Source organism: Mustelus asterias, chromosome 11 (genome assembly GCF_964213995.1).
Source record: "Mustelus asterias chromosome 11, sMusAst1.hap1.1, whole genome shotgun sequence".
Taxonomy (NCBI): domain Eukaryota; kingdom Metazoa; phylum Chordata; class Chondrichthyes; order Carcharhiniformes; family Triakidae; genus Mustelus; species Mustelus asterias.
Genome location: NC_135811.1, coordinates 5,156,271 through 5,184,008, shown reverse-complemented (window position 1 = coordinate 5,184,008; position 27,738 = coordinate 5,156,271). Strand labels below are relative to the sequence as shown.

The window sequence follows — 27,738 nt, the reverse complement described above, 5'->3', positions numbered from 1 at the left end:
GATCCCAGAAGGGTTGTCGGGCTGGAGGAGGTTACAAAGATAAGGAAGGATGACTCCCAAAGTCACAAAACTGTCATTCCTCAAACAACACATTACCACATTGCTGTCTGTGGCAAATTGCTGTGTGCAAACTACAATCCCAATTTGGGGATGCTCTGAGATTGGGGAAGGTGCTGTATAAATTCATGTCCTTCCTTGCACAAAGAATTGCATTTACCCAGACTGAATTTTTTAAGCAAGGATTTTGTCCAAAGTCACTCAGATATCAAAGGTTTCATAATTCTCACTTTCTGAGGATCTGAATCTTCTCGAGATGTTTTGCCACCAGTAATCTCCAAATCTCTCCCCTTTATGCCAGACTAGCCCTGGATGGGCAGAATGGTCTCCAACTCTAACCGGCCAGCAGACACTGCGCCTGCGCACTGAAGTAGAGCCCACGTTCCAGCGTCACTCAGAGGCTGACCAATCAGCGGCCTCGCAGGAGAACCATGCACCCGATTGGAGGAGGCGGGGAGTCAGGCGCCGCTGATTGGAGAAGGGGAGCCAGACGCTGATTGGAGGAGCTGGGCAGTCAGGCGCTGATTGGAGGAGGGGAACCAGGCGTTGATTGGAGGAGCTGGGCAGTCAGGCGCTGATTGGAGGAGGGGAGCCAGGGGTTGATTGGAGGAGCTGGGCAGTCAGGCGCTGATTGGAGGAGGGGAGCCAGGGGTTGATTGGAGGAGCTGGGCAGTCAGGCGCTGATTGGAGGAGGGGAGCCAGGGGTTGATTGGAGGAGCTGGGCAGTCAGGTGCCGCTGATCGGGCGGCTCGAGCGGAGTTGGTTTATTTTTCAAATCCGGGAAGTGGGAGAGGGTCCTGAGGGGGAGGGGCACCGGGGTCCTGAGCACCAGAGGGGGAGGGGCACCGGGGTCCTGAGCACCAGAGGGGGAGGGGCACCGGGGTCCTGAGCACCAGAGGGGGAGGGGCACCGGGGTCCTGAGCACCAGAGGGGGAGGGGCACCGGGGTCCTGAGCACCAGAGGGGGAGGGGCACCGGGGTCCTGAGCACCAGAGGGGGAGGGGCACCGGGGTCCTGAGCACCAGAGGGGGAGGGGCACCGGGGTCCTGAGCACCAGAGGGGGAGGGGCACCGGGGTCCTGAGGACCAGAGGGGGAGGGGCACCGGGGTCCTGAGGACCAGAGGGGGAGGGGCACTGGGGAGCTGACCCCTACAGGGAGGTCACTGGGGTGCTGACCCTTACAGGGGGCCACTGGGGTGGTGAGCCCGGGGGGTAGTTGGGGTCCTTTGCGCTGGGGGTTGCTGCAGTGGGTAATGGCTGGGTTTGGGGCACGGTAGCCCTGGTTGGATTGTATTGAGGGGCACTGGGAGTTGGGGGGATGAAGTGCCTCCTCATTGCCAGCGAGAGTGCCCAGGTCCTCTTCTACTGGACCGACCAGGAATTTGAGGCCAGCCTGAAGCAGCGATTCGACAACTTGGTGGAACAGCACAGGGAGGTATGGAGAGCGCAGAGTAATTCGGCTGCTGACTCTTAGCATGGACTGTAGTTATACTGCACCTCGCACCAGTGGCCATTCTTTATGAGTGAGCCATTTTGATTTGATTTATTATTGTCGCATGTATTAACATACAGTGAAAAGTATTGTTTCTTGCACGCTATACAGACAAAACATACCGTTCATAGAGAAGGAAACGAGAGATTCTACAGAATGTAGTGTTACAGTCATAGCTATTGGAGCTAAGAAGACTGAGAGGGGATCTTGTAGAAACTTTTAAAATTCTAACAGGGTTAGACAGGGTAGATTCAGAAAGAATGTTCCCGATGGTGGGGGAGTCCTAAACAAGGGGATATAGTTTGAGGATAAGGGATAAACCTTTTAGAACTGAGATGAGGAGAAATTTCTTCACCCAGTGGGTGGTGAATGTGTGGAATTCACTACTATAGAAAGTAGTTGAGGCCAAAACATTGTGTGATTTCAAGAAGAAATTAGATATCGCTCTTGGGGCTAAAGGGATCAAGGGATATGGGGGGAAGGTAGGATCAGGATATTGCCATGATCAAAATGAATGGTGGAGCAGGCTCGAAGGGCTGAATGGCCTACTCCTGTTTCTACTTTCTACGTTTCTATGCTGATGATGGATTTGACCGTATTGCTGATGAGCAATGGAAAACCTATGCTTGCCTGACCCACCTCTATAATTGGGGAGAACTGTCACCCCCACTGCCCTCAGTGGTAAAGGTTACAAAACGTGCTGATGGATTTTAAAATCAGCCAAGGTCTAACTGAGTTGGGAAACAGCTTTAGGGATGAATTATTTCCTCCTGAACTTGTATTCCTCTGGTACTGCTATGTTAGTCTAAACTATTCCTTCATCAGTGTTGCATGTGGTAACATTCCTTCAGTAGCAGGGCTTGGTTGACAGTGAGACTAACTAACTTCCCTTGCTGAAATCAGCAAATTCAGCAAAAGTATTGCCGCAGTCCGTCTGGCTGAGTTTCACACAGCACAGTGACTTTCCCTGCTTCATCCTTGCTCCAGAAATTACTTGTTGCTGTTTCTCCACTATAGATAGTTAGGGGAGATTTGTGGGAAGATTGTCCCAACCTGTAACTTTTTCTTCGATGTACGGGGACTTCCTGGGAATGGGATCACCAAGACACTACCTTGCATGGATTAACAGCAAGATCCTGCAAAATGTGACCTATTTTCCGTGTCTGGGAACCTCCTCTTGAGGAAGGTCAATTGAGAGAGAGTATTCGAGAACCCGGATCTCAAACCTGAGACTAAGGTCGCGGTTTACTGGGTAGCAGTGATCCTTGCCACTCCTACATGTTTCAGAGACTAGGACACCCTACAGCAGGCACCTCAAAGCGCTGGAGATGTAGCACCATCTCAAACAATGACGAGACAGAGTAGAGGGAAGAGATAGAGAATCTGGTGAAATGGTGCGACAACAATAATCTCTCCCTCCCTCAATGTCAGTAAAACAAAGGAGATAGTCATCGACTTCAGGAAGCGTAGTGGAGGACATGCCCCTGTCTACATCAATGGTGATGAAGTGGAAATGGTCAAGTTTCTCGGTGTCCAGATCACCAGCAACCTGCCCTGGTCCCTCCACGCTGATGGTATAGGTAAGAAAGCCCACCAACGCCTCTACTTTCTCAGGAGGCTAAGGAAATTTGGCATGTCCGATACGAATCTTGCCAATTTTTACAGATGCACCGTAGAAAGCATCCTTCCTGGATGTATCACAGCTTGGTAAGGCTCCTGCTCTGACCAAGACCGCAAGAAACGACAAAGGGCTGTGAATGTAGCCCAGTCCATCACGCAAACCAGCTTCCCATCCATTGACTCCATCTACACTTCCCTCTGCCTCAGAAAAGCAGCCAGCATAATCAAGGACCCCATGCATCCTGGACATTCTCTCTTCCACCTTCTTCCGTTGGGAGAAAGATACAAAAGTCTGAGGTCATGTACCAACTGACTCAAGAACAGCTTCTTCCCTGCTGCCATCAGACTTTTGAATGGACCGACCATATATTAAGTTGATCTTTCTCTACACCCTATCTATGACTGTAACACTACATTCTGCACCCTCTCCTTTCCTTCTCCCCCATATACTCTATGAACGGCATATTTTGTCTGTACAGAGCGCGAGAAACAATACTTTTCACTGCATCCCAATACATGTGACAATAAATCAAATCAAAATCAGCGATGCCTATACAGACAAAACATACCATTCATAGAGAAGGAAAGGAGAGGGTGCAGAATGTAGTGTTCCAGTCATAGCTGGGGTGTAGAGAAAGATTAACTTAATGCGAGGTAGGTCCATTCAAAGGTCTGACAGCAGCAGGGGTGAAGCTGTTCTTGAGTCGGTTGGTACGTGACCTCAGACTTTTGTATCTTTTTCCTGAAGGAAGAAGATAGAAGAGAGAATGTCCGGGGTGCATGGGGTCCTTAATTATGCTGGCTACTTTGTCCAGGCAGCAGGAAGTGTAGACAAAGTCAATGGATGGGAGGCTGGTTTGTGTGATGGATTGGGCTACATTCACAACCTTTTGTAGTTCCTTGCGGCCTTGGGCAGAGCAGGAGCCATACCAAGCTGTGATACAACCATAAATGCTTTCTATGGTCCACCTGTAAAAGTTGCACAACCAATGAACTGCTTTTGAAGTGTAGTTGCTGTTCAGTAGGAAAATAATTTTTCTATTCATTCCTGGGATATGGGTGTCACCTGCAAGGCCAGAATTTATTACCAATCCCTAATTGACCCTTGCAAAGGTGATGCTGCAGGTCGAGTAGGTATACCCACAGTGCTGTTGGGAAGGAGTTCCAGGATTTTACACCCAGTGACAGTGAATGAACGGTGATATGGTTCCAGTTCAGGATGGTGAGTGACTTGGAGGGGAGCTTGCAGATGGTGGTATTCTCTTTCATTTGCTTGTTCTCCTAGGTGGTAGAGGTCACGGGTTTGAGAGGTGCTGTTGAAGGAGGCTTGGCAAGTCCAACTGGGTAAGGTAGCTTAAGTCACACACGCTCTCACACACACACACAAACACACACACGCTCTCACACACAAATTTATCTTACAAGCTAAGATAAATGTTAATCAAGTTAACCATCCTTATGTTGTCCTGTATCACTGTTCCTTCACTGTCGCTGGATCAATATCCGGGAGACTCCTCGAATAGTATGATGGGACCAAGCAAGAGCAGCATGGTGGCACAATGATTGGCACAATGATTAGCACTGCTGCCTCACAGCGCCAGGGACCCAGGTTCAATTCCAGTCTCGGGTGACTGTCTGTGTGGAGTTTGCACATTCTCCGTGTGTCTGCGTGGGTTTCCTCCCATGTCTAAGAATGGAATTTCCAACATGATCCCCACATTTGGCACAGCTTTTTAATCTGGTTTTCCACCTCTCCGGCAATGACTTTGCTTTTGAGTAGGATGAACAGAAGGTGGCTACGTGTGTGGAACTGGCTGGATGGGGATATTTTCCTGTCTGTCATTGTATGTGTTTTTTCAGCTATCTGAACAGGTAGATATGGCTTCAGTTTAATCATTCCCTAAACATGGGTTGTGTGGCTTTGAACCCACAGTCTTCTGACTCTTTACCTGGACATAAATAGAGCAACGTATTAAAATGGACATGAAGCTGCAACGTAGCTAACTTGGACACAAAGAGAATTAAGGGGGAGAGGGTGGGAATGTGGGGATATAAAATTAAATGGTGGAGCAGACTCACAGGGCTGAATGGTCCACCCTGCTCCTGTTTCTTTTGTTATAACATGAATGAACTGTCCCCTATGTTCACAGACATCCCCAGCCTTTGAGGACAGCATAAACACACTGTTTGCACCGCTTCTCATTTCCTGCATTACCCTCAACGAGAAGATTTCTGACACCTACACCTCTGTTGTCAGTGAGAATAACTACCTCTTCATAGTGCACCAGGTAGGCAGTTCAAAGCTGTGTGTGGTTATCTATCCGGCTTGACTTGTATGCCATGGGTTCAAGTGCTTTTTTGTCAAAACTTTCAAAACACTTCCTGCATGTACATTGTCTCTGCTGTTCAATTTCTTCATTTTTCGTATTTTCCCCACCATCTTCTCAGAACTCTGCCTGTATGACAGGAGAACAAGTAGGTGATGTTTCGGGGTGACATGGTGGCACAGTGGTTCGCACTGCTGCCTCACAGCGCCAGGGACCAGGGTTCGATTCCCGGCTTGGGTCACTGTCTGTGTGGAGTTTGCACGTTCTCCCCAAGTCTGCGTGGGTTTCCTCCGGGTGCTCCGTCTCCCCCCCCCCCCCCCCCCTCCCCCCCACAGTCCAAAGATGTGTGGGTTAGGTGGATTGGCCACTCTAAGTTGCCCCTTAGTGTCAGGGGGACTAGCTTGGGTAAATGCATGGAGTTATGGGGAAAGGACCTGGGTGTGATTGTGGTCGCAGCAGACTCGATGGGCTGAATGGCCTCCTTTCGCACAGTAGGATTCTATGATACCTCATTTATCTACTTCAGAATGTTTTGACAGTGGGTTGATCAGTGAGCTATTTCTAGACCTTCCCATTACTGAGCACTCCTACCTCAGTGCAGTTGTGTTTGGGAACTCAGCAGCTTGAGGGGGAGGTGGCCGGGGTACCTCTGAAGCAATGATTCGTTAGATTCACTGCACTGCTGCTTGGCATGAGAAAGATATGGAAAGATTAGGAATTGGGAGGGAGGGGATTCTAGGATGATTTGATGAGATGTTTAATCCTTGGAATTATTTACTATGCTTCCTATTGTGTTCTGGTCTGCAAACTCCCACTAACTCTTCCAACTGACGTACTCTGGCAGCCTTCAATTCCCTTTCACCACACCACTGTATCATAAGCTCTCTGTCTCTCCAGAGATCCACCAAGGATGTGATTGCACGAGAGGGGGTACAGAGGGGGTTCACCAGGATGTTGCCTGGGATGGAGCATTTGAGCTACAAGGAGAGACTGGTTCGGCTTGGATTGTTTTCTTTAGAGCAGAGAAGGCTGAGGGGGGATGTGATTGAGGTGTCTAAGATTATGAGGGGTATAGATAGGGTGAGTAGGGAAGCAGCTGTTCCCCTTGGTTGAGGGGTCAATCACGAGGGGGCATAGTTTTAGGGTAAGAGGCAGATGATTCAGAGGGGATTTGAGGGAAAAAATCACTCGAGAGGGTGTTGGAAATTTGGAATGCACTGTCTGGGAAGATAGTGGAGGCCGGAAACCTTACAACTTAAAAAAAGTATTTGGATGAGCACTTGAAACATGATAACATTCAAGGATATGGGACAAGTGCAGGAAAATGGGATTAGTGCAACTTTAGTGGTAGTTATTGTTGGTGCAGACTCGATGGGCCTTTTCTGTGCTGTATGACTCTGACTCTTTCCTTTCCCTACCCTAGCTCCACTTTTGCTTTCCCCAGTATCTAAGATTTTTGCTTGTTTGTGGGATGTTGGCATTACTGGCTAGGCCAATAGTTACTGCCCCTTCCCTAACTGCCCATGAGAGGGTGGTGGTGAGCTGCCTTCTTGAACCGCTGAAGTCCATGTGGTGCAGATGCACCCACAGTGCTGTTAGGGAGGGAGTTCCAGGATTTTGGTCCAAGTCAGGATGGTGAGTGACTTGGAGGGGAATCTCCAGGTGGTGCTGTTTCCCGACTGTACTCTGCCTTCCCCCAAGCCTCCATTATCCCTCTTACCCCCAATTGTGCTTCATTTTCCCTCTTGCTCTCTGGTAACCCTCCTTTTCCACCTTCTGCACCCCATGATACTGTACTGTTCTCCGTCACCCTATTCTACCTCATACAGTTCCATGGCTCTGTTCAAATTATCCTTCGCCTTCTAACCCCACTTGACCTGAACTTGGTTGTGACGCCTGATTGTATGATGTGTTTGGGGCTCAAAATGTGTTCATCACTTAGCCGCTTCCTGACAGTAAAATTGTGATGTTATTGATTCCACTGCCAATTGTCAGAGTGTTGTTCCCAGATTAATTGTTAATTTTCACAGATTCGATGGGCAGAGAGTGAACTTGCTTCACTAACCTGAGTTTGACTCTTTGTGATTTCTTCAGTTTGGGGAGTGTATGTATGTTGCGGTGAATGGAGATGGTTCAGAGAATGAAGATGACCTGAGACGGAAGATCTTTGTATTGAAGAAGATTATTGATGTGTGTTTTGGCCTGGTAACGCTGGATACCAACATCCTGAAGAAAAAGTATGTGATATTCCTTTGTTTCAAGTTTTCTGATACAATTTTCTCCCCATCTCTCGACAGACATTTCCTTTAGTGTGGTGAATTGTGAGTCTAGGTGGAGAGTTTCAGCCGGCTGTTTAATCATGGGGACACAGTAAGCTTCAATCACTCCCAATAAGGGAAGTGGATAACCATTGGGATTAGAAGCTTGGTTAGTTTATCCTCTACCCAAGATGCAGGGAGATCAAAAGAACAGGAGTCAATCATTTAACCCCTCCTGCCTGGTCTGTCATTCAGTGGGGTGTTGGCTGGTCAGGTCCAATGTAAAACTCCTCTCTGTGTTCAATTAAGTTTACACAGACAGTGTGAGCATTCGGTATTTCCTAGTCTCTATGTTTGAGTAACTGAATGTCTTAACCAGCTTTGTAGAGAACATGTTTCCACTTATGGGGGAATTAGAGGTCATAACTATAAACTAGTCACTAATAAATCCAATAGGGAACCCAGAGGGTGGTGTGAATGTGAAACTAGCTACCAAAGAGTAGTTGAGGTCCATGGAATAGCTAATTGTAGGGGCAAGTTGGATAAACGCATGATGGAGAAAGAAATAGAAGGATATACTGATAGGTGGGTCAAAGTAAGGTTAGAGGTGGTTAGTGTGGAGCATAAACCCCAGCCTGGACCATGTGGAATGAATGGCCTGTTTCTGTGCTGTAGCCTCAGTGTAACTTTGTATCTTTACAAAGGCGAATGACTTGAGATTCATAATGAAATTTAAAATCAGAGATGCGGTTAGAATTAACAGATGCAAAAGCAGGAAGTTGCCAAGCTCATGTTTGCGTGCTAACATAGACCCTTGCTCCTTGAGCAGTTCCATTATAGGAACATAGGGGCAGAAGTCGGCAAATTCAGCCCTTCAAGCCTGCTCCGCCACTTAATTAAATCATGGCTGATCTCTCCCTGGTCTCAAATCCACCTCCCACCTGTTCCCCATATCCCTTTAACCCATTTTTAAAAATCAGAAATATATCTATCTCCTCCTTGAAATCAATGATTCAGACTCCACCGCGCTATGGGACAGTGAGTTCCACAAATTCACCACCCTCTATGAGAAGTAGCTCCTCCTCATCTCCGTTTTAAATCTACCGCCTCTCATAGAAACATAGAAAATAGGTGCTGGAGTAGGCCATTCGGCCCATCGAGCCTGCACCACCATTTAATATGATCATGGCTGATCATACACTCTCAACCTATACCTGTGGCCTCTTGTTTTAGCTTTCCCCACAAGGGGAAACATTTGGTCTACATTTATGTTATCAATCCCCTTTAGTATTTTATACACCTCGATCAGATCCCCTCTCATCCTTCTGAGCTCCAGCGAGTATAAACCCAAACTCTTTAATCTCTCCTCATATGTCAACCCTTTCATAAGACCATAAGACATAGGAGCGGAAGTAAGGCCATTCGGCCCATCGAGTCCACTCCACCATTCAATCATGGTTGATTTCAACTCCATTTACCCGCTCTCTCCCCATAGCCCTTAATTCCTCGAGAAATCAAGAATTTATCAATTTCTGTCTTGAAGACGCTCAACGTCTCGGCCTCCACAGCCCTCTGTGGCAATGAATTCCACAGACCCACCACTCTCTGGCTGAAGAAATTTCTCCTCATCTCTGTTCTAAAGTGACTCCCTTTTATTCTAAGGCTGTGCCCCCGCGTCCTAGTCTCCCCTGTTAATGGAAACAACTTCCCTACGTCCATCCTATCTAAGCCGTTCATTATCTTGTAAGTTTCTATCAGATCTCCCCTCAACCTCCTAAACTCCAATGAATATAATCCCACGATCCTCAGACGTTCATCGTATGTCAGGCCTACCATTCCTGGGATCATCCGTGTGAATCTCCGCTGGACCCGCTCCAGTGCCAGTATGTCCTTCCTGAGGTGTGGGGCCCAAAATTGCTCACAGTACTCCAAATGGGGCCTAACCAGTGCTTTATAAAGCCTCAGAAGTACATCCCTGCTTTTGTATTCCAAGCCTCTTGAGATAAATGACAACATTACATTTGCTTTCTTAATTACGGACTCAACCTGCAAGTTTACCTTTAGAGAATCCTGGACTAGGACTCCCAAGTCCCTTTGCACTTTAGCATTATGAATTTTGTCACCGTTTAGAAAATAGTCCATGCCTCTATTCTTTTTTCCAAAGTGTACGACCTCGCACTTGCCCACGTTGAATTTCATCAGCCACTTCTTGGACCACTCTCCTAAACTGTCTAAATCTTTCTGCAGCCTCCCCACCTCCTCAATACTACCTGCCCCTCCACCTATCTTTGTATCATCGGCAAACTTGGCCAGAATGCTCCCAGTCCCGTCATCTAGATCGTTAATATATAAAGAGAACAGCTGTGGCCCCAACACTGAACCCTGCGGGACACCAGAATCAACCTGGCACACCTCCTCTGAACTGCCTCCAATGTCGCCACATCCTTCCTTGAGTAAGGTCAAGTTTGTCTCCCAGTATTCAATAGACTTGCACTTGGGGGGGGGGGGGGGGAAGGCACTTTGGGGTGAATGACTGGAGGGAATCTGGGAACCATACACCAGAAAGAATAGACACTGTCTGCGGAACAAAGAACAGTACAGCACAGGAACAGGCCCTTCAGCCCACCAAGTCTGTGCCGACACATGCTGCTCTAATATCTTCTTGCGCATTTAGAAAGGAATAAACTCATTAACGATAGTTAGCATGGTTTTGTGAGAGGGAGGTCATGCCTCACTAACCTGGTGGAGTTTTTTGAAGAAGTGACTAGAATGGTTGACGAGGGAAGGGCCGTGGATGTCGTCTATATGGACTTTAGTAAAGCGTTTGACAAAGTCCCTCATGGTAGGTTGGTGCAAAAGGTTGGATCTCATGGGATAAAGGGGGAGGTGGCTAGATGGGTGAAGAACTGGCTTGGTCACAGAAGACAGAGGGTGGTAGTGGAAGGGTCTTTTTCCGGCTGGATGCCTGTGACTAGTGGTGTTCCGCAGGGCTCTGTATTGGGACCTCTGCTGTTTGTGATTTATATAAACGATCTGGAAGACGGTGTAACTGGGGTGATCAGTAAGTTTGCTGACGACACGAAAATGGCTGGACTTGCAGATAGTGAGGAACATTGTCAGAGGCTACAGAAGGATATAGATAGGCTGGAAATTTGGGCAAAGAAATGGCAGATGGAGTTCAATCCAGATAAATGCGAAGTGATGCATTTTGGTAGAACTAACGTAGGGGGGAGCTATACGATAAATGGCAGAACCATAAAGGGTGTAGATACGCAGAGGGACCTGGGTGTGCAAGTCCACAGATCCTTGAAGGTGACGTCACAGGTGGAGGTGGTGGTGAAGAAGGCATATGGCATGCTTGCCTTTATAGGACGGGGCATAGAGTATAAAAGTTGGGGTCTGATGTTGCAGATGTATAGAACGTTGGTTCGGCCGCATTTGGAATACTGCGCCCAGTTCTGGTCGCCACACTACCAGAAGGACGTGGAGGCTTTAGAGAGAATGCAGAGGAGGTTTACCAGGATGTTGCCTGGTATGGAAGGGCTTAGTTATGAGGAGAGATTGGATAAACTGGGGTTGTTCTCACTGGAAAGACGGAGGATGAGGGGTGACCTAATAGAGGTGTATAAAATTATGAAAGGCATAGATAGGGTGAATGGTGGGAAGCTTTTTCCCAGATCGGTGGTGATGTTCACGAGGGGTCATAGGTTCAAGGTGAGGGGGGGGAGGTTTAACACGGATATCAGAAGGACGTATTTTACACAGAGGGTGGTGGGGGCCTGGAATGCGCTGCCGGGCAAGGCAGACACATTGGGAACGTTTAAGACTTATCTAAATAGCCACATGAACGGAGTGGGAATGGAGGGATACAAAAGAATGGTCTAGTTTGGACCAGGGAGCGGCGCGGGCTTGGAGGGCCGAAGGGCCTGTTCCTGTGCTGTATTGTTCTTTGTTCTTTCTTTGTTCTTTGCCTCCACATGGTCCACATCCCTCTATTCCCTGCCTAGTCATGTATCTATCCAGATGCCTCTTGAACGTTGTTATAGAATCTGCTTCCACCACCTCCTCAAATTAGTCTTTGCATTTCTTTATACTGGGTATCTTGCAGTGGAGATGCCGGTGTTGGACTGGGGTAAACACAGTAAGAAGTCTAACAACACCAGGTTAAAGTCCAACAGGTTTATTTGGGAGCAAATGCCACTAGCTTTCGGAGCGCTGCTCCTTCGTCAGGTGGAGTGGGAGATGTGCTCACAAACAGGGCACACAGAGACACAAACTCAATTTACAGAATAATGATTGGAATGCTAATCAAGCTAATCAATGCTAATACAGCTAATCAAGTCTTAAAGGTACAGACAATGTGAGTGGAGGGAGGGAGCATTAAGCACAGGTTAAAGAGATGTGTATTGTCTCCAGACAGGACAGCTAGTGAGATTTTGCAAGTCCAGGCAAGTTGTGGGGGTTACAGATAGAGACAATACACATCTCTTTAACCTGTGCTTAATGCTCTCTCCACTCACATTGTCTGTACCTTTAAGACTTGATTAGCTGTATTAGCATTGATTAGCTTGATTAGCATTCCAATCATTATTCTGTAAATTGAGTTTGTGTCTCTGTATGCCCTGTTTGTGAGCACATCTCCCACTCCACCTGACGAAGGAGCAGCACGCTCTGAAAGCTAGTGGCATCTTGCAGCCCAGTGATGTAGTTCAGATCTGTAGCTGCATACTTGTACCATTAGATGGGGCTCCTGCTCCAGGAACTGCAGATCTTCACGTCAGTCCTCACAGCCTTGTCAATGCAATATGGTGTGCGATTCACCAGTCATTATGGAAAAAGCTGGACACACAGCCAGTCAGGATCTGGAAGCAAAGTATTGTCTCTAAAGGCTGTACCTGAAAATTGGGCCATCATTTGCCTTCAGGCACCCACAGTATTTTTAGTTTTTCTGGTGTGCATTTATCTCTCCACTAGTGGAAAAATGTGAACAATTATCTTCTGTTTTGCATCACAAACCTTTCTCAACTCTCTCAGGCTGGTTAGGTGATCTGCTCCGGAAACACTACTGTTTGTGAGCTCTCCTCACCGCTTGGATTACCTGTCTGAGGATAGAGTTAACCCTTTCAGTCTTGCTCATTGAAACTTTTGCTTGATTCCTTCCAAGGGATTTGCTGTGCCTCTCCGAGTGATGTCTTAACCAAGGCTTTGTTCTCCTTTCTCAGGTTGCGGCCTCAAGATACAGAGCAGCGATGCAAAGTTTGGAAGATGTTGCAAAATCTGCTAATGACGTACAGCCATTTGAGGGAGGAAGACCAGAGTTTCCTGGTGGAGGTGTTGTAACATTTGCTGAAATTAGTGGTAGTTTGAAGAAGACTTTCTGCACTGGAGCTCCCCTGCTGGCCTGTATTGTACTGAGGAAGGCATGGTTACACACGGTTACACAGGCTAGGGCTTTGGTTCCCAATCAGTGTTGAATCAGCTGATGTTGACCAGATGTGATCACGGGAGTTGTGATATGATGCCCTGTTAGAAAGATGGGCAAGGCCAAGCTTAGCTGGGGCCCATGGTTGCAGAGCCTGTTCCACGTGGCGTCCGAAATCCATTGAGAAATGGCCACTAGGATGTAGGTGATTTACTGCCCATCCCCTGGTTGCCCTGAGAGAGTAATGATTTCCTTAACCACTGAGTTCTTGCGGTAATGGTGACTCGTCTGCAATGATCTGGTGGCTTGCCAGAGAAGAAAGAGATGTGCCTCGTCTAACCCCTTTCACCATCTCAGGATCTCCCGAAACATTCTGAAGTGTATCACCGTTGTAGTGTGGGGCACACACACACCATACACACACACCATACACACACACCATACACACACACCATACACACACACCATACACACACACCATACACACACACCATACACACACACCATACACACACACCATACACACACACCATACACACACACGCACCCACAAAGTAAAATATGCTAATGGCTGTATTTTTTAAATTAATGTTGATATTGGCCAGGACACCGGGGAGAACTCCCAGCTCTTCTTTGAAATAATGCCATTGGATCTTTTACATATACCTGGGAGGGTGGTACAGTGGTTAGCACTACTGCCCCACAGCGCCAGGGACTTTGGTTCAATTCCTGGCTTGCGTGGGTTTCCTCTGGGTGCTCCAGTTTCCTCCCACGGTCCGAAAGGCATGCTGGTTAGGTGGATTGGCCATGCTAAATTCTCCCTCAGTGTACCAGAACAAGCGCTGGAATTTGGCGACTGGGGGATTTTCACAGTAACTTCATTTCAGTGTTAATATAAGCCCACTTGTGACACACAAATAAAATAATAATGTCTCAACTGAAGGTCGGCATTTCCAATGGTGCAACACTCCCTCAGGGATGGGAGAAATATTTCACTATTCCTTTCTGGGGCACTATATAGTGACCCCTGTCACATTCTCATTTCCAAACCAGGAACCCTGTTGTGTATGAGATGGTGACCAGACTTGGCTATGTCTTTCTACCATCCTTCCCCCTGCTCTCACCTCTCCGTGGACAAGCAGCTGACTACCCAGGAAAACACAGTAAATGGGTTTCTGGTTAAAGTTTGCTGAAAGTGTAGCTTCCCATATTCTTAGAGTGCTAGTCTTTTGCGGTGAGGAGTGGGAGAATAAAGGGAGCTGTGCATCGACATTGACTCTGTATTTTTGTGCACAGCGGTTATCACTGCTGCCTCACAGCGCCAGGGTCCCGGGTTCGATTCCCGGCTTGGGTCACTGTCTGTGTGGAGTTTGCATGTTCTCCCCGTGTCTGCGTGGGTTTCCTCTGGGTGTTCTGGTTTCCTCCCACATTCTGAAAGACATGTTGGTTAGGGTGCATTGACCCGAACAGGCGCCAGAGTGTGGCGACTAGGGGAATTTCACTAACTTCATTGCAATGTTAATGTAAGCCTTACTTGTGAATAATAAATAAACTTTTTGTTAGGCTGTGGAACGCCTGATCCATCCCCAGTTGTGTGAGCAGTGCATTGAGTTCCTGGACCGACAGGTGGTGCAGCAGATAAACAGCAGCATGGAGCGGGCTAATGAGGAAGTGGTACACACCTTCATCCTGGTACACACCAAGCTGCTGGCATTTTTTTCAAGGTGATACATTTTGTGACAAATTTACATTCTTTCTGGTTTTAAAATAAGAATGTTTATTCTCACCAAAGATGTGTGGATTAGGTTGATTGGCCATCCTAAATTGGGCAGCACAGCGCCAGGGGCCCGGGTTCAATACCAGCCTTGGGTGACTATGTGGAGTCTGCACGTTCTCTCCGTGTCTGTGTGGGTTTCCTCTGGGTGCTCCAGTTTCCTCCCTTGGTCCAAAGATGTGTAGGTTAGCTGGATTAGCCATGCTAAATTGCCCCTTAGTGTCCTGAGATGTGTAGTTTAGGGGGATTAGTGGGGTAAATATGTGGGGTTACAGGGTTAGGATGGAGGGGGGTGGGTGGACCTGGGTACGATGCTCTGTTAGAGAGTTAGTGCAGACTTGATGGGCCAAATGGCCGCCTCCTGCACTGTAGGGAGTCTATGATCCTGTGAAAAGATTGGACCCTGCCATGGTGCTCTCCAAAGATGCGAGTAATTGTTGACTTGTATGGCAATAAATACTGGTCTTACCAGTGGCATTCACATGTGAACATAGAATAAAAGGTCATGCAAGGTAGTCGCATAAGGTGCACTGCTGATCACCAATTGAACCGTGTCCCAGCCAGTGTCCTGGAGCGGGGAAGGGGAAAGAAAGAGATGAAAATATGTGGCACATTATCAAAAGATAATTGTATTGGGTACTATGAGGATGAGGGGAGACTTAATAGAGGTGTATAAAATTATGAAAGGCATAGATAGGGTGAACGGTGGGAAGCTTTTCCCCAGGTCGGTGGTGACGTTCACGAGGGGTCATAGGTTCAAGGTGAAGGGGGGGAGGTTTAACACAGATATCAGAAGGACATATTTTACACAGAGGGTGGTGGGGGCCTGGAATGCGCTGCCAGGCAAGGTGGTGGAGGCGGACACACTGGGAACGTTTAAGACTTATCTAGACAGCCATATGAACGGAGTGGGAATGGAGGGATACAAAAGAATGGTCTAGTTTGGACCAGGGAGCGGCACGGGCTTGGAGGGCCAAAGGACCTGTTCCTGTGCTGTTTTGTTCTTTGTTCTTTGTTGACCTGCTGGTGACTTCAGAAGTATCTGTAGTGTGTACAGAACACTAGTTTGTGAGATTGTACCCAGCAGTTTGTATCTTGAAGGATTGTGTTAGTCAAAGCTTGCTCCTGTTTACTCTCTATACTCTTTTAACCTTCAGGTCTAACGCAGAAGATATTACCTTACACTCCATTATAGAGCGAATTAAGCAGCAATCGGTATTAAAAGAAACTAACTGAATGGGGAAGGCAGTGCTGTAAAAGTTGACTTTAGAAATTGCCTTTAGATTCACTTCTGAGATTCACCAACATTTGAATCAACTTTAGCCCACCCCTTTGAGACTTTAGCTGCCCCACCCTTCTCTTTTGAAGATGTAGACTCTGGGGTATGATTCCACAGGCTTTGACACTTCACCCACGTGGTCACCCTTTGTTGTATATTTAAGTGATTGCATGATTGCTTATAAGAGCCAGTCACATGATTTGATGGTGATATCGTTGGGGTGTTTCACAGGCTCCTGCCTTTAATTCCATTTTTAACTCTGTGCAGGCAGCAGCTTGTACAATAAATCTGTTGTTATTTTGAATCTGTGTGCAAACCATATCTTTTTCTTTTTGTTTAAAACCCACAACCCCGAACATAGTTTATTACACCCTTCATCATGAATTTATCTGGAAATATCTCAGCCAGGTCCCTGTGATGCTCTCTCACAACCCAATAGCCCATTGGGTCCTGATCTGGACCCAATATTATAGAATATTATATTATAGAAAGAATATTATTAAACTAGAAAGAGTGCAGAAAAGATTTACTAAGATGCTACCGGGACTTGATGGTTTGAGTTATAAGGAGAGGCTGGATAGACTGGGACTTTTTTCTCTGGAGCATAGGAGGCTGAGGGGTGATCTTATAGAGGTCTATAAAATAATGAGGGGCATAGATCAGCTGGATAGTCAGCATCTTTTCCCAAAGAATGGGGAGTCTAAAACTAGAGGGCATAGGTTTAAGGTGAGAGAGGAGAAACACAAAAGGGTCCAGAGGGGCAATTTGCTTCACACGAAGGGTGGTGAGTGTCGGGAACAAGCTACCAGAGGTAGTAGTATAGATGGGTACAATTTTATCTTTTAAAAAGCATTTAGACAGATACATGGGTAAGATGGGTATAGAGGGATATGGGTAATTGGGACTAGGTTAGTGGTTATGAGAAAAAAGAGGTGGCATGGACAAGTTGGGCCGAAGGGCTGTTTCCCTGCTGTAAACCTCTGACTCTATGACATGTACAGATCCCAGTAGGCATTGGTGAATAGTGCTGACTGTGAGCATGAGCTGTTGTTGTTTTACTCCTGTCTTTGCCAATGCACTGTCATTGCAAACCAGGTTTGAGAGCCATGACAGCCTGTATAAAGATGTGATTTAACCGCTAATGCTATTGCATTTTGTATTTAAATATACCTGGCATGATTAATGTTAAATTCAAACCAAATACTCGTCACCTTTTCACCAACTTGATTTCTTTCCTGCTTACTGTCTATTCTATCCTTTTATCCCATAGTCGTAATGCCAGCTCTCTCAGACCTTCAGACTTGCTCGCACTCATTCTGATTGCTCAAGATATGTACCCAAGTGACAGCAACTTGGAATCGCTAATTGTCAAGGTAAGGCTTCAATTTGTAGTTGACGTGGTCTCTCTATGAGTTTGATAGGTAAAAGCAGAAACTTCAATAAGCGGATTGCAAACTATTCTGCAGTCTGCCATGTGAATCTGCATTGCTTATTCACAGTAAATGATGATGCTTAAATTCCAGGAGCTAATGGAGCAAATGCTGTTGCAGTAAAGGTCCAGTGGGTAGCGTGGTGGCACAGTGTTTAGTTAGCACTGCTGCCTCGCAGCGCCAGGGACCCGGGTTTGATTCTGGCCTCGGGTGACTGTGTGGAGCTTGCACGTTCTTCCTGTGTCTACGTGGGTTTCCTCCGGGTTCTCCGGTTTCCTCCCACAGTCCAAAGATGTGGGAGATGTTTTGTCTCCTTACTTGAGAATGGAGATACTGGCACTGGAGGGGGTGCAGAGGAGATTCACTAGGTTGATTCCAGTGTTGAGAGGGTTGGCTTATGAGAAGAGACTGAGTAGACTGGGACTATACTCATTGGAATTTAGAAGAATGTGGGGAGATCTTATAGAAACATAAAAGATTATAAAGGGAATAGATAAGATAGAAGCAGGGAGGTTGCTTCCAATGGCAGGTGAAACCAGAACTAGGGGGCATAGCCTCAAAATAAGGGGGAGCAGATTTAGGACTGAGTTGAGAAGGAACTTCTTCACCCAAAGGGTTGTGAATCTGTGGAATTCCCTGACCAGTGAAGCAGTTGAGGCTACCTCGTTGAATGTTTTTTAGGCAAAGATAGATAAATTTTTGAACAGTAAAGGAATTAAGGGTTAGGGTGAGTGGGCGGGTAAGTGGAGCTGAGTCTACGAAAAGGTCAGCCATGATTTTATTGAATGGTGGGGCAGGCTCAAGGGGCCCAGTTGCCTACTCCTGCTCCTAGTTATTATGTTCTTATGTGCAGGTTAGGTGGATTGGCAATGCTAGATTGCCCCTTAGTGTTTCAAAGACGTGTAGGTTAGGTTGATAATCCCAGGCACTTACCATGGGGCTAGCGGGGATGGAGGGGTGGGCATGGCTAAGATGCTCTGTTGGAGAGTCGGTGCAGATTTGATGGGCTGAATGGCCTCATTCTGCTCTTCAGGGATTCTGTGAATCAATGAAGTTTTTGGTTATCACAGTCCAACCTTGGTGGGGATGGGTCCACAGCAACACCAGTGGCTTGGCGCTAAATTGGTAATCTCAGGGTGATTGGTGTGGGGCATGCTGCTGAGGGGGAGGTGGGTAACTGGGGAAAATTCTTCTGAGGTTGGGGAGGGCCTGGCAGTGTTCAACACTGACAGCAGATTACCAGAAAAAACCAGTCCCATCTCCCAGAACTAAAATAATCCACAAATAAGCATTAAACAAATGTCTTGCTCTCTGAGTGATAATTTAACCTGCTAGTCTGATGCATTGTTTGCTCATAGGATCTGGAGAATACCCCAGTAACTGAAGAGGTTTATTCCCCTAAACTGTCGCCTAGTGCACAAGGAGCAGGTATGTAACAACCAACCCAAAGAGCAAATCTCCCCATCATGTGTGTCACCCCGAGGGGGTCAGTCCCGCTGTGTGTGTCACCCCGAGAGAGTCCCGCTGTGTGTGTCACCCCGAGGGGGTCAGTCCCGCTGTGTGTGTCACCCCGAGGGGGTCAGTCCCGCTGTGTGTGTCACCCCGAGGGGGTCAGTCCCGCTGTGTGTGTCACCCCGAGGGGGTCAGTCCCGCTGTGTGTGTCACCCCGAGGGGGTCAGTCCCGCTGTGTGTGTCACCCCGAGGGGGTCAGTCCCGCTGTGTGTGTCACCCCGAGGGGGTCGGTCCCGCTGTGTGTGTCACCCCGAGGGGGTCGGTCCCGCTGTGTGTGTCACCCCGAGGGGGTCGGTCCCGCTGTGTGTGTCACCCCGAGGGGGTCGGTCCCGCTGTGTGTGTCACCCCGAGGGGGTCGGTCCCGCTGTGTGTGTCACCCCGAGGGGGTCAGTCCCGCTGTGTGTGTCACCCCGAGGGGGTCAGTCCTGCTGTGTGCGTCGCCCCGAGGGGGTCAGTCCCGCTGATTTGATTTGATTTATTATTGTCACATGTATTAGCATACAGTGAAAAGTATTGTTTCTTGCGCGCTATACAGACAAAGCATACTGTTCATAGAGAAGGAAAGGAGAGAGTGCAAAATGTGGTGTTCTCTGTAATTGCATCACCATTCAGACTGATGTGATCTCTATCCCTCTGCTTCAGGAGAATCTTTGGAAAGTGGTTCATACACGTCCCAATTCACTGACTCCGTGGTGCAGGTAGGTGCTTCTCTGGTAAGGTCACAGGGCTAGATCCTAGCACCAGTTGAAAGGAGTGACACTGTTCCTACCAGTGATCCCTTGAGTCTACACGAAGTGGGAATAGCTTTTTACAGGACTGTTGGTGGTTAATCAGGAAGGTTCGAAATGATGCAGGGAGACAACAAAAATGTTTCCGGTTTGAGAAAGTGGGTGAAAAAAAAGAGCTTAAAACAATAATTTGCATGTAGGTTAGTACGTTACCAGCTTAATTGCTTTAGAATGGTGGTGTCCTTGCCAGCTCTCTGTAAGAGTAACTTGGCTAGCTTGTAGTAAAGTTGAAAGCTAGAATGCAGCCTGTGTGTTTTTAGTTTTTTAAAATTCATTCATGGGATGTGAGCCAGATAAGGACGGCAGATTTCCTCCCCTGAAGGACATTAGTGAACCAGATGGGTTTTTACACAATCGACAATGGTTTCATGGTCATCATTAGACTTTTAACTTGTTTTATATTGAATTCAGATCTCACCATCTGCTGTGGTGGGATTCAAACTCGGGTCCCCAGATTCTGGGTCTCTGGGTTCCAGTCCAGTGATAATACCACTACATCACCACCTCCACCCACTTCACCTTCCAATAAGCCCATGTTTAACAGTTTTCTCAGCATCCACACCTGCCATGCGATAGCTCGAAGTACAGAGAAGAAGCTTGTTCGTCTGATTCGCTCAGTGATGGAGCTTTTACAATTTCCCTTGTGCCTTAAGGCGAGGGGAGCAAATACAGCCAATGTTTCTGCTGCTGATTGTTATCCAGTGACTCCAAATGGAAAGTGTGTTACGCGGACACACTCTAATGTCTGGGGTTATTACCATCTGATGCTGCGAACATCTCTAAGTGGCAACATCTGTCTCCAGAATAGAGTGTATTTTTTTTCTATTTCCTGTGTGTGTGAGTTTGTGTGTTGGGCAGACGTGGCCTTCACAAGATAATGTCCTGTCTCCTGGTGTTCAGGTTGCAGAAGACAGCCTGCGAGTATTTGAATCGTTTCCTTCTGAGAGTTCTACCCCCAAAAGAGTCTTCCTTGATGCCAATTTAAAGGATCATTACTGCCCCATGATGCCTCACAACATGTACTGCATGCCCCTCTGGCCTGGGATCTCTCTGGTTCTACTTACAAAGGTGAGAATAACATCTGGAATATATTAACTTGATTACAAGTGTTGTACATTCAGGTCACCACCACTGTGAAACCATTGCTCCAGCTGTTAATTTCTACCATTACTTCAATCACTAACAATATTCCAGTCTCTCAACCTTGTGTGTCTTTTGTTTTAAGAATGTTTTTATTGCAAGTTTTCCATTTTATCCAAAAAATTTAATACAGTACAGAGTAATCAGTATTCCACATAAACATACAGAAAAGACCAGCAAATATTCATGCAAATGGTTCAAATGATCAAGCATTGCAATTGGTGTCTTCTCTCGTACGGATAAAGAAAGGATACCTATAGAGTGGGGGATGTCAAGAGAACTGGATACAACTGTGAGCACATGGCCGCACAGGATAACAGGAACAGAGCTACACAATATATGGAATAATATACAACCAAACTGGGCCTAGCTCATCATCCCAAGACCTCCAAGCAATGAAGGGATACCCAAGAAAAGGGGAACATCCAGATAATCCCATCAGTACTAGATGTTCTCACATACAGGAACCAGTCAGCTAAGGATTCATACACCTCGCCTAGGCTCAGAATACAACAAACTTCCCTCCTCTCCACCCATATCAGAGGCAGCAATCAGGGTCCCCGTCACTGGAAAACTGAAACCATTTTCCACTAAGTAAACTCTACTGAAAACTACAATTGTCATGACACTCATCCACAGGATATCTCGGAGAGAGAGGTATCAGGACCCCAGTACAACCTCAAGAAACAGGACCCCACAGGGGATCCCACCCCTCAAGAAGATGGGCAGACAGGAAGTCCCTATATAAGACGACTTGGAGGAGGCAATCAACTCCATCCAGCCAGTGGGGTGGCGCAGTGGCACAGTGGTTAGCACTGCTGCCTCACAGCGCCAGGGATCCGGGTTCAATTCCCGGCTCGGGTCACTGCCTGTGTGGAGTCTGCACGTTCTCCCCGTATCTGCGTGGGTTTACTCCGGGTGCTCCGGTTTCCTCCCACACTCCAAAGGTTAGGGTTAGGTGGATTGGCCATGCCCAACTGCCCCTTAGTGTCAGGGAGATTAGCGGGGTAAATATGTGGGGTTACAGGGATAGAGCCTGGGTGCAATTGTTGTCGGTGGAGCCTCGATGGGCTGAATAGCCTCTTTCTGAGGGGATGCCTCAAGGGAGGGCAACCTACACCCCTGCCCAACATACCCTCCACCTGACCCAGATAAACACTGCCACCTCTGGCCAAACCTACTCAACAACAGGCAAGAATAAGGGCCAACAAGCCAGTGGTTAGCACTGTTGTCTCACAGCGCCAGAGACCCAGGTTCAATTCCGGCCTTGGGTCACTGTCTATGTGGAGTTTGCACGTTCTCCTCGTGTCTGTGTGGGTTTCCTCCGGGTGCTCTGGTTTCCCCTCTCAGTCCAAAGATGTGCAGGTTAGGGGGATTGGCCGTGCTAAATGCCTGGGGTTACAGGGATAGGGCGGGAGAGTGGCCCTGGGTAAGATGCTCTTTCGGAGAGTCAGTGCAGACTCAATGGGCCAAATGGCCTCCTTCTACACTATAGGGATCCTATGGATTCTAGGCCAAAGATACTCTCATCACTCTGTACACTGAACAAAGCAAACTACCCCTGTCTGCCATCAATGAGATTTAACCCAATCCCTCTCATCAGAGAAACCTGACAGCAGGATGATTTGCCCACCGTACATCCCCTGTGTAAAGTATCCGGGCAACCAGCTCAAAATTAGAAGACCAACCTAACAAGATATCCAAGGATTAGCCAATCACACCCAGGCATGCACCAGTACATAACTCCCCCACTCCAAGAACAGAACCCAACGACCAAAACAAAAGCAGCCAGCCTTTTCCAGGATAAACCCTTGTCTGCCCCTGCATAGGAGATAAGCAAGGATTCCTTAATCTCAAAATAACAAAAATACAAAAAGAAAAACATGACCTCAGTAGTTCTAACGGGGGTTTTTCCTCACCCACAGTGAGGACTTATAAGGCCATACCAGCCGTCTACACCAAACCACCTACCCGCCGCGCCACCCTGCTGTGACGCTACTCATTCCACTCGCCTGATGAAGGAGCAGCGCTCCGAAAGCTCGTGATTCCAAATAAACCTGTTGGACTTTGACCTGATGTTGTGAGACTTCTTACTGTGCCCACCCCAGTCCAACGCCGGCATCTCCACATTATATCTAAAAAATAAAGTGAAGGGTGCTAAAAGTAGTACTCCCTCAGTGTAAGTGCAAGGATTACAGCAGGTAGAAAAAAACCCAGGGAAATATTGCACAATCCCCATGGCATTACACGCAGCTCAGCATACTCCCTAATCGAAAGAAGCAGACACACATACAAACACCAAACAAGGAAGTTTCTTTGTTTTGCAACATTGAAACCCAGGATTTAGCACTTGACACAGGGCCAGAAGCAGAGTAAGCAGACCCGCTCCCCCGGTGCCAAACATCAAAACCAAGATTGGTTGTAAACGACAATACACATTAAACTAAAGCCTCCCTCGGTCCACCATCAGAGCACACTGACGGACCAATACCATCAAATCGCAGGATAACAGGTGACAAAAGTCTCTGCGCTCATTGATCATACACCCTAGTCAAGATAAAAGACATTCACAAAATTAGGAGTGGAATCACAAGGGAACAGAATTCAGCATTATTGATGAACTGCAGGATAATGTGACCATCCGCAGTGCTTGAAGAGGCCAAAGCCATGACAGGATCATTGAGCAGCATCCAGGATCCATCCAGAGTTTCACTGAACCCTCTGCACCTCTGCCACATCATCATCCTGAAACCCCAGAGAAGAAAAGCCTAGGCCTCAGCGGGTGGCGAGGATCTGACAAGGCCGGCCGCCTTCAACCCATCTCAGTGAACACTGAGGACAAGACAACATAAGACCAGCGCTCAGAGTCTTCAACTGACCCCAGACTGCGAAGACCAGACATAAACACTCCATCGAACTTCAGACATCCAGCCTGCAAATTGAGATTGTGAAAATATGGCAGCCAATTCTCATTCAGTCAGGAAATCATTCTCCGCTCCCCTCAGGAGTCCAGACGCACGGATACTCCTTCTCCGACCCCATCTCCCCGAATCAACCAGGATGTTCGACCTACCATGTAGCAGGATTTCCAAGCACTGAAAGTGAGCCCCCACCGAGGAAACTGTCCTCACGTCCGAAAGAATTCTCTTCTCCACTTCATCTGATCTCTTTAGGATGTCTTGCAGTTCATCAGTGTGAGCACCAATAATCAGTGCCAGGGAGCCAAGACCATTGGCAACAACTTCATTCATAATGGTGGCCATCACCTCGAGCATTGCTGAAGCAGAGGCCCACTCACCCGTGAGACTGCCACTGTGCACTGATCACCGCCACTGTGCACTGATCACCACCCCAGTTGTCTCCAACCACCTCGATCAAACAAAGATTTTCTTGACTTAACTCGCTCCCCTTCGCCAAAATTCAACCTGGATCTTCCAGAAACAGAGCACAGATTGTACACATCAGGGTAATCAGGAGTTGTCCATCAGGATAAAAATGGATTAAAAGGTGAGTAGTGCCAGAGCTGCCGCCCCCACGCTCACATCATGTGACCAACCCCCCACCTTGTGCTTTTTAAACATTTCTTCTCTTCCAAATGTTTTGTGCTTAATCTTGCGTCTATATCCCCTCATTATGGATTCCTTAAACACTGGGAACAGTATTTATTGACTGTCCCACCCAAAATGCTCATGTTACATAGAAACATAAAAGATAGGAGCAGGAAGAGGCCATTCGGTCCTTCGAGCCTGCTCCACCATTCATCACACTCACGGCTGATCATCCAACTCAATAGCCTAATCCTACTTTCTCCCCATAACCTTTGATCCCGTTCACCCCAAGTGCCATATCCAGCTGCCTCTTGAATACATTCAATGTTGTTAGCCCATAATCTTCTCTATCCCAGCCTATAAACCCCATTTTTTTCAAATTAGTGTTTGCATTTCTTCATACAGCGTACAGTGATGTAGTTCAGATCTGTAGCTGCGTACTTGTACCATTAGATGGGGCTCCTGCTCCAGGAACTGCAGATGAGTCCTCACAGCCTTGTCAATGCAATATGGTGTGAGATTCACCGATCATTATGGAAAAAGCTGGACACACACAGCCAGTCAGGATCTGGAAGCAAAGTATTGTCTCTAAAGGCTGTACCTGAAAATTGGGCCATCATTTGCTTTCGGGCACCCACAATATTTTTAATTTTTCTGGTTTGCATTTATCTCTCCACTGCTTGTGGAAAAAATGTGAACAATTGTCTTCTGTCTTGCACCACAAACCTTTCTCAACTCTCTTAGGTGATCGGTTCTGAAACACTGCCATTTGTGAACTCTCCTCACAGCTTGGATTACCTGTCTGAGGAAGTGCCTCACCTTCCACACTGATTATTGAAGCTCCCTGTACACATGAGAATGGAGAGTGGGAAAATCTTTTATTTGGAGAACAATTAATACAAGAACATGGAAATAAGTTAATTGCTGCAAAATCTGCCCAGCAGTTTTGTTTCTTCCAGTTGTGCGTGACAGGGTTCTGAGAGGCTGGAATCCTGACTGTTCAGGGCAAACCAAACTGCAAAAGCTAATGGCAAGCTGGAGGATTGGGAGAACTTTAAGCTTCAGCAAAAGGCTACTAAAAATAGAACCCAAAGAGCTGAGATGAACTACAAAAGGAAACTAGCAGAGAACGTAAACACAGATACCAAACACTTTTATAAGTATATAAAGAGGAAGAGAGTAGCTAAAGTAAATGCTGGCCCTTTAGAGGGCGATACTGGTGAGGTATTAATGGGGGACACAGAGATGGCAGAGGCACTAAACCAATATTCTGCCTCTGTCTTCACGGTAGAGAATAATGAAAGTTTTCCAAAAACTGTCGCTAATGCAGAGGAACTTGGTGCAATAACCATCACTAGGGAGAATAAACTGATGGGATTCAAGGCAGATAAGTCTCCAGGACTCGATGGCCTGCACCCTAGGGTATTAATGGAGATGGCAACTGAGATAGTGGACGCATTGGTTGTGATATTTCAAAATTCCTTGGAATCTGGTCGGGTCCCGGTGGATTGGACACTCACTAATGTGACGCCCTTATTCAAAAAGGGAGAGAGGCAAAAAGTAGGAAACTATAGGCCAGTTAGCTTGACCTCTGTGGTGGGGAAGTTGCTGGAACCAATCATTAAGGAGGAGATGAATGAGCGTTTGGAAAGGCAAAGCTCAATCCACCATTATCAGCATGGTTTTATGAAAGGAAAGTCATGCTTGACAAACTTGCTTGAGTTATTTGAGGATATAACCAGCAAGGTGGATAGTGGGGAACCTGTGGATGTGGTATATCTAGACTTCCCCAAGGTGTTTGACAAGGTGCTGCATAAAAGACTGATCCAGAAGGTGAGATTGGGGGTAGAGTACTAGATTGGATTGAGGATTGGCTGACTGACAGAAAGCAGGGGGCCGGGATAAATGGGTCCTCCTCTGGCTGGTGAAATGTAACTAGCGGGGTGCCGCAGGGGTCAGTCCTCACACCTCAACTGTTTACAATCTATATAAATGATCTGCAAGCAGGGACAGAGCGTAACATAGCAAAATTTGCAGATGATAGTAAAATAGGTGGAAAAGCTGGCAGTGAAGAGGATATAAAGATTTTACAGACGGATATGGATAGGCTAGGGCCAAAATTTGGCAGATTGAGTTTAATGTGGATAAGTGTGAGGTTAACCATTTTAGCAGAAAAAAATAGAAAGGCAAATTATTATCTGAATGGAAAGTAAATTCAAAATGCATCTGGGCAAAGGGATCTGGGTGCCTGTGTTCATGAATCACAGAAATCGGTATGCAGGGGCAGCATGGAATAAAAAAAAGCAAATGGAATGTTAGCATTTGTTGTGAAAGGACTGGAGTATAAAAGTAGAGAGGTCTTGTTGCAATTGTACAGGGTGTTGGTGAGACCACATCTGGAGTATTGTGTCCAGTTTTGGTCTCCTTATTTGAGGAAGGATGTGTTGGCATTGGAGGCAGTTCAGAGGAGGTTCACCAGATTGATTCCGGGGATGAAAGGGTTGACATATGAGGAGAGATTAAACAGTTTGGGCTTGTACTCACTGGAGTTTGGAAGGATGAGAGGGGATCTGATCGAGGTATATTAAGTTTTAAATGGGATTAATAAAGTAAATGAGAAAACGCTGGAAAATCTCAGCAGGTCTGGCAGCATCTGTAAGGAGAGAAAAAAGAGCTGACGTTTCGAGTCCAGATGACCCTTTGTCAAAGCTTTCGTGAGTTTTGACAAAGGGTCATCTGGACTCGAAACGTCAGCTCTTTTCTCTCCTTACAGATGCTGCCGGACCTGCTGAGATTTTCCAGCATTTTCTCTTTCATTTTCAGATTCCAGCATCCGCAGTAATTTGCTTTTATTTTGATAAAGTAAATGTAGACCAAATGTTTCCTCTTATGCTGCAGTCTGGAACAAGAGGTCACAGGTATAGGTTGAGAGGCGGTAGATTTAAAACTGAGATGAGGAGAAACTATTTCTCACAGAGGGTGGTGAATTTGTGAAACTCGCTGCCCCATCGCGCGGTGGAGTCTGAATCATTGAATGGTTTCAAGAGGGAGATAGATGTATTTCTAATAAAAAAGGGATAAGGGGATATGGG

At 47.0% G+C, this 27,738-nt stretch overlaps 1 protein-coding gene across 1 annotated transcript in view; it reads left to right on the top strand.

Annotated features, from left to right (window-relative positions):
* The first annotated feature begins 1,160 nt into the window (after positions 1–1,160).
* Positions 1,161–27,738, top strand: part of hps1 (HPS1 biogenesis of lysosomal organelles complex 3 subunit 1) — a 38,645-nt gene continuing 12,067 nt past the window's right edge. The window contains exons 1-9 of the mRNA XM_078223051.1: positions 1,161–1,491; positions 5,319–5,456; positions 7,590–7,732; positions 12,976–13,084; positions 14,739–14,899; positions 17,499–17,601; positions 19,017–19,086; positions 19,813–19,868; positions 20,859–21,026. Of these exons, the coding sequence (XP_078079177.1) occupies positions 1,375–1,491; positions 5,319–5,456; positions 7,590–7,732; positions 12,976–13,084; positions 14,739–14,899; positions 17,499–17,601; positions 19,017–19,086; positions 19,813–19,868; positions 20,859–21,026 (1,065 nt within the window). The 5' untranslated portion in view covers positions 1,161–1,374. The remainder of the gene's footprint in view (positions 1,492–5,318; positions 5,457–7,589; positions 7,733–12,975; positions 13,085–14,738; positions 14,900–17,498; positions 17,602–19,016; positions 19,087–19,812; positions 19,869–20,858; positions 21,027–27,738) is intronic.